Consider the following 11,391-nt stretch of genomic DNA (forward strand, 5'->3'; position numbering starts at 1 on the left):
AGTAGTATGCACAGTTAAATTGAATACTTGATCAGAATTATTTTTCTAAGAAACACTGTACATAAGATAATGTCATATACTGAAATTTTATTTTAAAATTTAACACATTTAATAATTTCAAAATTCATAAACATTAATATTTCATTATTTATGTACATCACATTTGAAACTTAAATACATAGAAAATAAAGCTTAACAATAAGTTCTTTACATTATTTATTTACATATATACATCACAATCCTACATATTAAACTATTCCATCATTGATCAAATGACCAATATTTCCTTCAGGATTCTCAAAGAAATCAGATACATCATAATGAGTGGTGGAGTTCTCAGCATCATTTGAAACAAAATTTGTTTCCTTTCCTTTGTCGTTCTTTTTCAAAGATGCTTGGTAAAGATCGACTAGGTGCATTGGGGTACGACAGGTACGTGACCAATGGCCCTTTCCACCACAGCGGAAACACTTCTCCTCTGTTGATTTATTCTGCCCGATATTCCTTTCTTTATCCCACTTCTGGTGAGATCCTCTCTTTTGAACATAATTCTTTTTCCTTCCATAATTTTTCTTGTTATTAAAAGCTTGCCATTTACCTCTTCTGGGGTAATGATTTGCCGCATTTACTCCAGGAAATGGGGCGGCGCCAGCTGGGCGCGCTTCATGATTTTTCAATAACAACTCATTGTTGCGTTTGGCAACAAGAAGGCAAGAAATTAACTCAGAATATTTTTTAAACCCTTTCTCTCGATACTGCTGCTGCAGGAGCACATTCGAGGCATGGAAGGTTGAGAAAGTTTTCTCCAACATATCATGATCAGTTATTTTTTCCCCACACAATTTCATTCGTGAGGTGATTCGAAACATTGCAGAATTATATTCATTTATAGATTTAAAATCTTGTAAACGCAAATGCGTCCATTCATATCGGGCCTGAGGAAGTATTACCGTTTTCTGATGGTTATACCTTTCTTCGAGGTCTTTCCAAAGATCTGCAGGATTTTAATGTAAGATATTCATTTTTCAATCCCTCGTCAAGATGACAACGAAGAAAAATCATGGCTTTGGCTTTATCCTTCTGGGATGCATTATTTTCAGCCTTAATGGTATCTCCAAGATCCATTGAATCAAGATGGATTTCAGCATCTAGTATCCATGATAAATAATTGTTTCCAGATATATCAAGAGCATTGAATTCAAGATGAGAGAGCTTTGACATAATGAAAATATTACCTGAGTCTTCCTAAAGATTTGATCAGAGTCTCGTGCTGATAACGTGTTGTAAAATAAAAGATATATAAAATAAAGATGTATAAATAGAAGACTCTATTATTAATATAATTAGCTCAATAATTTTTATATATATATAATAATATTATATGTTGTATTGTGTATATATATACAAAGATAAGAAAAAGTATTAAAAATAAAGAGAGAGAGAATTGCATTTGTTTATTGTTACTATCTCAATATAATAAAGATGGTTAATATTGCTATTAATATTATATGTAAAGAGTAATAGAAAATATAATTTAAAATACTTATAAAATAAAAGAAGAGAAAGAATTGTAATAGTAATATAAGGAGAAGGGTATTTGATTGCAACATAAAAGGGAATCGATTTCTTATTATTTGGTTGTGTGTAGAAAGAGAAAAGAAAATAAATGTTTTATAGTAAGAAAGAGAGAGAGGGAATATATTAGATATATTATTGCTGTGTGTAATATGGACAGAGGCTTAACCTCCTTTTATAGGCATAATGAAGGAAAATTTTCAACCTTCATTAATGTATATTCTTTCTTGGTAAAATAAGAACTGAGTCATCCAGCCATGACATTAATGGTCATTCATATCTATTGTGTTTATCATAACAAAATTAATTTTGATCAATCCAACTAATTCCCAATCTTCAAGGATTAATTAAATAAAGCCAAAGAATGAAGATAGGGACAATAAGAATGGGGCCAATCCCAATTAATTTATTAATTAATTAATCATATAACATATGGAATTAGACTTGCTTGTTATATAAGGAGAATGTATCAACCAATATTTTACTTTGTCCAACAAAGAGGTATTGAACTATTGATTGACTTCACAGAATTCAAATTCATGCTCATGCATGCATGAGTTCATCATACATGTACCATACCAAGTGTCATTCTCTTATTATATCTTATTAAACAAAATGGATTACACATTGGTCATATACATTATCTACAGCTACTTATTTTGACTCTACGTACTTAGATTATTCAAACTTCAAAGTCACCTCTTTTTTCTGATAAATGCATTCACACTCATGAGAAGCCAATTTTATTATAAAGAAAATCATATTTGAAGTCCAAGTGCCTGATCAAAACTCATGTTAACTTATGATTAATATTTCATGGTACCATTAAAAGCCTCTAAATAAATTGAAGTTGATTGGTTTGTGTTCATCAGTAACTTACCTTGGTAAGTTTTTGAAGAACGAAAACTTTCAAATCAGTCATGATCTACGAACCAAATAAAATAGGAAAAGTATAGATATTATTGGTGAACAATGTGAACAATAGATATTGGATGTTTATTTTACTAGGTATGCGGATGGTTATTTTAATATTAAGATTTAGGTAAATAATTTGGAGGTGTAGTATGTTTTTTATTTTATTGGTGGTTATTTATGTTGCTCAAAAAAATTATCGATTATTTAGCATTACCCAATAAAATAATATCTAAAAAAAATTCTGACGTTCAAATCATTAATTGTGTAAGAGGTATAAAAATTAGAAAAATAATAACATATTACTAATAAATCATATAATTTTAAAGAATAATAAACACATCCACATCTTATCTTATCTTATATATATAAAAGTCATGTGATGTGGTTAATTAGTAAACCTTGTCAACGGAATTTGGAGAGTTTAATGCGTTTGAAATCATCCCACGAGAGTGGGAAGGCGATAATATGTGGAAGTTTTTAAAAGTCTTGCTGGAAAGTGTTGTTAAATTGCAAGAACAAAGACATGATACAATAAATTCAAACTTGTTATAACCTAATTCAGTGTCTAGAGAATGCAAACTTGCAAAGTCAAGATGGTGGGCACCCTTCTTCAATCATTGCACATTCTCTACACACATCACATTGTCAACAATCCTCTTTATTCCCACTATTTATTCACATTTATTTACGTTCAAGCTATATGCTTCTTCTCATATTTTCAAAGACTCATCTAGTTTCGTATCTTACTTTGCTATTAATCTTAAGCTAATTTATACTTTAGACTTAATTATGACTGGTCAAAATTGGATTTAACGTAATTTAGAGTTTAGACATTATAGTTTCTTTTCTTTGTTTGGTGCAAACATTAGTATGTACTTTGTACTGTATAGTTTAATCACTTCCATTCATGTCATATTGTACTTGTTAACTTTAACTTTTGAACTTAAATTACATACGATAAATTCTTAGGCATAAATTAATCTCTCTTACGGAAAACAATTATATTTGAATAATGTAGGGCACTTAAACGTGAGTGGGCTCTCCCTGTCAAGATTAGATTCCAACTGTAGCTCACTATGTTGTGGTGAACTTTAACCTCTTCTTGCTAAGTCACCCTCTGTTACTTAGAATCAATATGTTTGAATGTGTTATTATAAAAATGCTATAGTTTGTAAACAATGAAATTAACTCGGCCCTAATCTAATTAAGTAGTCTCCTTTTGCTCTCTTTTATGGTCAATATCTTTCTTTTTTTTATATATATCAGATTTATGGTCAATATCTTATCAGTGAAAAATATCACTGATAAAGCTTGGCTGAGTAACTGGGCCTTTTGGTGTAAACAGTATGCAGACTAAAAGTACAATATTAGCCTAATGACTATTGGGCCCAATATTCTACATTTGCTCCATTACTACAGAATGCTAGTGCACACCACTCCAGATACGAACAGCCCAATCGAAAGAAAAGGTTGAGGGTTGGTTTGTTACCGGCCCACACACCTGACGAAGGAAAAAAACCCAAAAAAGAACAGGATTCAGTGATTCGATGTTACACTTCAGTTGTTGTAAGTTTTAACTTGTGAACATTGAAACTTTATCGATGTTTGCCTTGCAATATGTGCATCCGGACTCAGGACTTGACTAGACTAAGAGTGAATGGTAACCCTTAACGTGGTGTGTGTTAGTGTGTAATATTTCCTCAAACAAATTATTTTAATCGCTATGCCCATTTGATTTTCTGGGGAGCTTGATTCAAGATGTAAAGATTTCAGGCTTGTATATCAAAATATAATCCAAATTGAAGACCAACAAAACCATGAAACTCTTTAATCAAAACATCTATTAATATATCTATTATCTATCTATTAATATATAATAGGAGAGTAGTAGTTGATTCTTTACTCGACAAGTGGCGCGTTCAGTGATGGACGAGTGTATAAGCTCAATGTTTGACAAGTGGCAAAACAACAAAAATCTATAAAATAATCAAAATTAAAAGTTCTGTAACATAGAAGAGTATTAGGAGGGAGTTTAATGAAGTTCAAATTCAAAACAATTTGGTTCACAGCCGGACAGCAGGTGCTGCAAATGTGATCATTACGACATTGTTGTAACTAGGGGATTTGGACCCCTGAGGTTGACGAATTTTTGGTTTCCCAGAATTTTTGTTTGTGCTGCAAAAGGTTTGCAACTTTTCTAATTATAATTTAGATTATAAGTGTGTAATGAGTTTTTGTGCGATTTTTGGTCTCTCTAGCAAAAAGGAACAACAAGGGGAAGAATGAATTTTTGTGATATGAACATCTTCTGTGGGGTTGAAGCCTGAGATCAGGATCTCTATTATGATTGACATCAAAAAATTTTTTTGAAAAACTTTTATGCTCTTTGGAAGTGTTTTGAGTTTTATTGCTTGATTATGCTAAGTAGTACTACTACTATTCTGAAGTTGAATCATTCCAAATTTAACTGAATTTACCTCTTAAGACTTGAACTGTCAAATGGTAACTTGGAAGTTTGGGTATTTAGATATACTAATATGTACATTGTGCTTATGATTGTTTGATAATATGCATTTACAGGTGGTCTCACGGAAGACAAAGGTTGCGGCCAGGAATCATTGACCAAGAAGCTTTCACAGTTGCCTTCATTTAATAGCAAGTCAGGTTCATTTTTCCCATTGCTACAGGCCTAGGGTCTGAGGCTTTTCCCTTCAAACAACACTTTGATCTGTCTGTAGATTCTTTGGGGAATTTAAACAATGTGGTTTTGCCTTTTTTGTGAGTTGTGCAATGTATTCAAATGCATTGCTAATGGAGTTGGCCATTTTTTTCTAACTGGTGTTTTGACCCGTTCCTCTACTACAGCTAGCATGAATGTATGCCTTCTATATATGTTGCAATGAAAAGCTGCTGCTGCTGCATGATAGGATCCAAAGTGTCATCCTTCAAGAGGTCCTTTAACTTGCAAGGTACTTAATTGGACTTTAATTTTCTTCATTGCAAGAGGTTCTTTAATTCTTTCAAACCCCTATATTTAGGAGTAAAGATGGAAACATGTAACTAACTTCATCCATTCTAATAAATATCTTTCATCAATAAATCCTCAATTATTCTTTATTTATTTATTTTGTCTGTTAAATCTTTGCTGGCTAATTGGTTTATGAAAACCCCATTAAATTCTTCTAAAAAATTGTGCTGCATATATTATCAGTTAGTTACAACATTATCTCATGTTTGATTTTTGTTCTCCTCAGTCTTGCTTTGTGATACTAGAGCAGCAGTATTTTAGGGATAGAAATTTTGCTTAAATTCTATGTAAACCCAGGCAAACTGAAAGAGTTTCATTTCTTAAATAATGTTGTAACTAACTTAAAATATTCTTTTTGTTTTTGCAATAGTTCAGGTTCAAACAATTCACATGCTCAAACATGAGGTAGTGCAGTTCTTTGATCTGGTGTTTCTATTCCTTTTTTCTTTTTCTTTTTCCAAGACAAATAAAGCAGCATATCATTCGTGCACCAAGCTAATAATCCTTTTTGCATTTGTAATAGTAATTTATAGAGAAGTTGTCGGCAGAGCAGCTTTCAAAACTGTGTTTCCATTATTTTTGCTTCCTTCACATATATGTTTCTTTTAGTAGTCGTAATCCACACAATTTTAGAGTAATTCACAATTCATACTATTTTTTATTGACTCCAACAATATGAGTAATTATTAAGTTCACTTACTTATATTGCATTATATATAGGATTGTGATGAGTGTCAAATTAATTTCTCTCATGCAATAAGCTAAGTCTTAACGGCAGCTCAACTTTTTTGACGCTAAAATGTCACAAACATAAATATTCATGGCTTCTGTTTGTGCTACTCTAGACTTAAATATTCATGACCTCCCAACTCTGTTTATATATTTTCTGAAAGTTTATATAATTTTACTTTGGCATGCTCCTAAATATTGGAAAGTTACATCTTTATTTAAGATATAATATACAGAATGTTATCTCAGCTTTCTTATAATTTATTTTTGTCGAAGGCACGAGGAACAGTTGCCACAAGTCTGGTTGAGCAAGGAATCATAGAAGTTGGTGATGATGTTGACATTTTGAGTCTAATGCAGGTATGTTCACACAGGTTTTTCCTGGGTTTTGGCTTTCTTTTGATTCTAATACATTTCTTTTGACCAACTCCAAGTGATCACTTTTGTCTTTATATATCTTTTATTTTCAAATTTAGTGATGTAATGAATTTTTCATAGATGGGCATCAGTATAATCTTTACTATGTAGCGGTGGGTCCTAAAACTGAGTTATTCAGTGCAGGGTGCCCCCTTAAAACAACAGTTAATCAAGAATTTGCAATTATATTATTTAGAGGCAGGAACTATAATCCCAAACACTGGCCTGTAATTTTCTCATGCTGTGGAAACCATATAAACCTATCTATGCTAGATTGATTAAAACAACAATTGAGGGCCTGGGTATCAAGGAAACAAAAGAGATGAGGAAGAGAGGACTTGCCGTGTTAACCAAAACTCGGTATGCTTGCTCCATTCCCAGAAAATTTTACAATTTATACACACAGAAGAATATTGGAATAAATACCGTTCTGAGAAACTTTGTCCTAACGTTATTTTTGTGTTCTTTATTTTGGCCAATATTATAAAGTAATAATCACAAGGTGAAGTTCTGGGCTCACCTATATTTATAATGAAAGTTGCCTCCCAAGTGAGACAAGCTGCTGAACTTCAATTTCTAGTGTTGAAAATTTTAGAAAAACAAGTCTCTTTTTTTTCTTTTCAATGTCCAAACACGTTTAGTAGAAAATAAATATAGTGGTTATTTGTAGATTAATAAGTGGTGTATGTATGAACAAAGGTCTAACTCAGAATATTTTTTTAATTTAATTTTTAGTTTCAATTTTGGGTGTGTGATATGTATCAGTTAATGACTTAATGTAAAAGATTATAACCTTCATATAATGATAGACAAAGATCAATCAGAGAACGGCACAAAAGTATATTATGGTTCATAGAAGATAGATGATAACAAAATGGAGAAAGTAAAACATGCTGCAACAGCAGTGAAGGCAAAAATTCTATCAAATGAGGAAGATGACAAAATCCAAGAACTGGCTTCTTCATTTATAGAAAAGCAGGCAGTCTCTTAGCACATAAGGTAATTACAGGGTTTATCAGTACTTGAGTGATATATAATGAGATCTGGATCCTTTAACAAAAATATTTCAAACATATGTGATGATTGGTCAGGGAATAGAAGTGACAAACCAACCATATCTCCACTCACGAAAAGTTAAGAAAAATTTATTACTTTCAAGTAAAAACATGTGTCCATGATGAGAAATTGCGAGAATTAAAGTATAAACAGTCTTTGGTAGTCTCTGGACAAACAATCCAAGTTAATTTCGACTTCACACAACTGAAAAACATGAAGGAACTCCCACCCAAGCAAAGATTCCTGCCAAAAGCACATCATACGCATTAGAAAGCAATAGGCAGAATCAGTACCAGTACCCCAAGCAAGTGGGAACAGACAAAAAAGAAGTGGAAAGCAAAATAAGCAACTGATATCAAAACTTACAATCTAATTTGAAACAGCTGAGTCATGTTCTAGGTAACAGGATTTCCGTTTCAATTAATCATTCAACATTATGTGTGCATAAAGTCATGAATTCACATTTTGTTCCAACAAGCAATTATCTTAGTATGTTTTTTCCCCAATTGTTCAAACAAAGGCAGTCATCAATATTAAAGTATGTGTTAGAACCTACCGAATCAACCATAATTTACATCTACTCCAGTGGAAAGCCATGAGTACAGGGTCAAAGTAACAAACTCCTACCATCTTCAACAATAAGTTGAAATTGAGTATATACCCAAAATAACCCCTGAAATTTGCATCATGCCACAAATTAACACCTAAAATTTCAATTAACTGAATCCGATCTCCCAAATTCCAATTGTGTCTGGTGTTAATCCCTTAGTTTATCTCTGTTAACAGCAAGTTAAATTGGCACGTTAAGTTGCAACAGTGAACAAATGGAAACAATGTCATTTTGTGGTTGTGCAAATTACATCTCTCCCTACGAAGAGATCATTCACATAAAAAACACTTGACTATTACTCTCCCTCTCCTCCTTAACGCCATTCTAAGCAAACTCTATTGTTGCCACTGTCGCTTAAGTGCCAACTCAGCTGGGTTTAGGGTTTATGGAGATGAACCTGGGGCCAATGCATGTCACAAATCAAAATGTGGAAGTTCAGAATGGGTTAATTGAAATTTCAGGGATCAATTCGAGGCTTGATGTAAATTACAAGTGCCATCTTGGGTATTTAGTCGTTGAAATCAAGCCCAACCAACCATCATTTGCAACTAAAAACACGCATACTCTTCAGTTTTATACAATAATAAAATTAAAATGAAGTCTAGTCAACTTAAAACACATTACACACACAACGTAGGGGGTAAAATATATATATAACTTAACTGGTTTTGTAGTAGGAGGATCAATCTTCACATCCCCATTCTCCATTCATAGAGCCAGAAAGAACTAAAGAAGATAAGATTAACACTACAAGCTACAAGAATGAAACTTTTCTGTCTGTGCAGCTAATGTGAACAAAAATTATGGTCCTACGGTAACAGCAAACCCAATTTAATCCACAAAGAGACACCTACGAAACTAACATTCTCTAATCCTAATCAAGTAAAAGCGTGAACAATCCCATAAATCCGAACGCGAGAATATTGATAAGGAGAGCAATTAATCAATCAATCAGGAATGAGGAATGAATCCGAAAACCCTAGATCAGGGAGAAGCAGAAACCTGGAATGAATCAGGCATTGGCGGTTTTAGGGATGACGGGAAAGGCGGCGCCCTTGGATTGGGAGTGATTAAGGGAGGCTCGTTCCTTGATCTTCTGCATCTGAAGCATGCGCTCCATGAGGAGCTCGTACTGACACTTCTCGTAGGAGTGACGCTCGTTCTCGCACTTCCATGGAAGGTAGAGCTCGGCCTGGCGGCACTTGTTGAGAGGGATGAGGAGGTGCGCACACTGGTCCCTGTATGCAAGGGGAACCTTGGCTTCCACCATCTCCTCCTGCGTCGCTATCATCTTCTTCGATGAACCGGGAACCTCCATCTCTCACTTTCACTGCTTCTCTTTGTAACACACTCTCTGCTCGCTCTCTGCGCTTCCTCCCTTATAGTGTCTTCACTGCCCTCTCAATATTGAACAGCATCTTAATTCTTACCCAATCAATTTTATTTTTTTTATAAATTAAAAACACTCTATCAAAATATTTTTATGTAGAGAAACGACTAAGCAGCAGAAAAATTTATTATCTTTTGTAGTATTTTTATTCACCAATTAAATATATGTTCTATATGTTCAAAGTCTTATAAATACGAGTATAAATTATAACTGATTAAATATAAACTCAAAAACAATAATATTTGTTAAAAAGATATTTCATATTTAGATAAGGAGTTTTGATAATAAAAGAAAACTTTGTATTGAAAATTTTCGCTTATTAAAATAATGATTTCACTCTTTTTTTTTAATAATGTCACTCTAAATATTGTTTTTTACGTTGTATATTACATTTTTTTTGTTGTCCACGGTATATTCTAACTTGATATTAGTCCATCGTAAATCTGAATTTCATTTAAAGGTTTATCGTTAGTTAATAAATTATTGCATGCACAAAGCAAAAACATTGTATATTACATGAATTTGTAAAAGAAAATTACATTATCAAAATTAGAGTGACAATATCCATCATCTTATTTTAAACCATTACAACAATCTTAAATCTACATTTAAATGTTTATTCTAGATTGCCCGTCAATAAATTTTTAGTAGCAAATTTAAGAGTAATGATTTAAATTATATTTTAAAATTTTTAATATTGGACATTTAATCTTTTAAATTTTAAAATGCATAAAAAATCCTTAATATTTATTTTTGTTAGATTTTTTAATTTGATTCATGTAATCGAAATGATTATTTTGGATTTAAAAAAAATAGAGATTATTTTAAAATTTTTTTATTATTTAAAAATTATTTTATACTTCACTCTTTAAATTAAATTAGATGAAAAATATATTGTTAGACAAAAATAAACATTAAAAATTATTTGGTATACTTTGAAACTTCAGAACTAAAGTATTTAATTTTAAAAATTTTAGGAACTAATTTAGATAATTATTTTAATTTAAATAAAAAATTTGCTAATATGTGTGTTAAGAGTTAAAAATATCATAAAAATTTTTTTTGTTAAAAATTCTAAAATAGATCATTTTTTATATTTTAATATATTAAATATATAAAAAATTTAAAAATTTTTCATTATGATAATTTTTAAAACATTTAATTAAGTTATATTTTAAAGACACATTTAAGAATATAATAAAAATATATTTTCAATTATTTTTTGTCGAACATTTTTTTATAGTATTTTTAGCAGAAAAATACTAGGGAGCCATCATGATTTATTATTTTTAGTTATTACTTAGTCATCAACTCAACTTTATCTCATACTTTTAAACATTGATAGTTAATTAATGTCTAAAAATAATAAATTTTGATAGCCTTTTAGCATTTTTTCTAGCATCTCCGGTAAAACACAATTGATAAATTATATTTTTAAATAAAAAATATTAGGGAGCTATTTAAATTTATTATTTTTAACTATTATTTACTCTTCAAAATCAATTCTTTTAATTTAATAATTCAATAACATACTTTATCTCATTATTTTAAATATTAATAATTAATCAATGATAAAAACAATAAATTTTAATAGCAATCTAATATTTATCTTTTTAAATATGTCCTTAAATAACAATATAACTATTAGCTACTTTAAACAAGAATGAATTA

At 31.1% G+C, this 11,391-nt stretch overlaps 1 protein-coding gene and 1 long non-coding RNA gene across 3 annotated transcripts; one reads left to right on the plus strand and one right to left on the minus strand.

Annotated features, from left to right (window-relative positions):
* The first annotated feature begins 4,522 nt into the window (after nucleotides 1-4,522).
* On the plus strand, nucleotides 4,523-6,794 carry LOC112712190 (uncharacterized). 2 transcript variants are annotated; one of them, XR_003157713.3, is made up of 4 exons: nucleotides 4,523-4,674; nucleotides 5,071-5,154; nucleotides 5,356-5,459; nucleotides 6,524-6,794. It is a non-coding gene; the product is annotated as an uncharacterized lncRNA (long non-coding RNA). The 2 variants fall into 2 exon arrangements; XR_003157712.3 differs by having other exon boundaries at nucleotides 5,071-5,149.
* An 806-nt stretch (nucleotides 6,795-7,600) lies between these two features.
* On the minus strand, nucleotides 7,601-9,750 carry LOC112712188 (NADH dehydrogenase [ubiquinone] 1 beta subcomplex subunit 7). The gene is made up of 2 exons (XM_025765006.3): nucleotides 9,333-9,750; nucleotides 7,601-7,963 (listed from the first exon to the last, which is right to left on the minus strand). The coding sequence occupies exon 1, from the start codon at nucleotides 9,646-9,648 to the stop codon at nucleotides 9,343-9,345; it is 306 nt and encodes a 101-aa protein (XP_025620791.1). The 5' UTR covers nucleotides 9,649-9,750; the 3' UTR covers nucleotides 7,601-7,963; nucleotides 9,333-9,342.
* Nucleotides 9,751-11,391: the final 1,641 nt, after the last annotated feature.

This window comes from Arachis hypogaea, chromosome 9 (assembly GCF_003086295.3).
Source record: "Arachis hypogaea cultivar Tifrunner chromosome 9, arahy.Tifrunner.gnm2.J5K5, whole genome shotgun sequence".
In the NCBI taxonomy this organism is placed as follows: domain Eukaryota; kingdom Viridiplantae; phylum Streptophyta; class Magnoliopsida; order Fabales; family Fabaceae; genus Arachis; species Arachis hypogaea.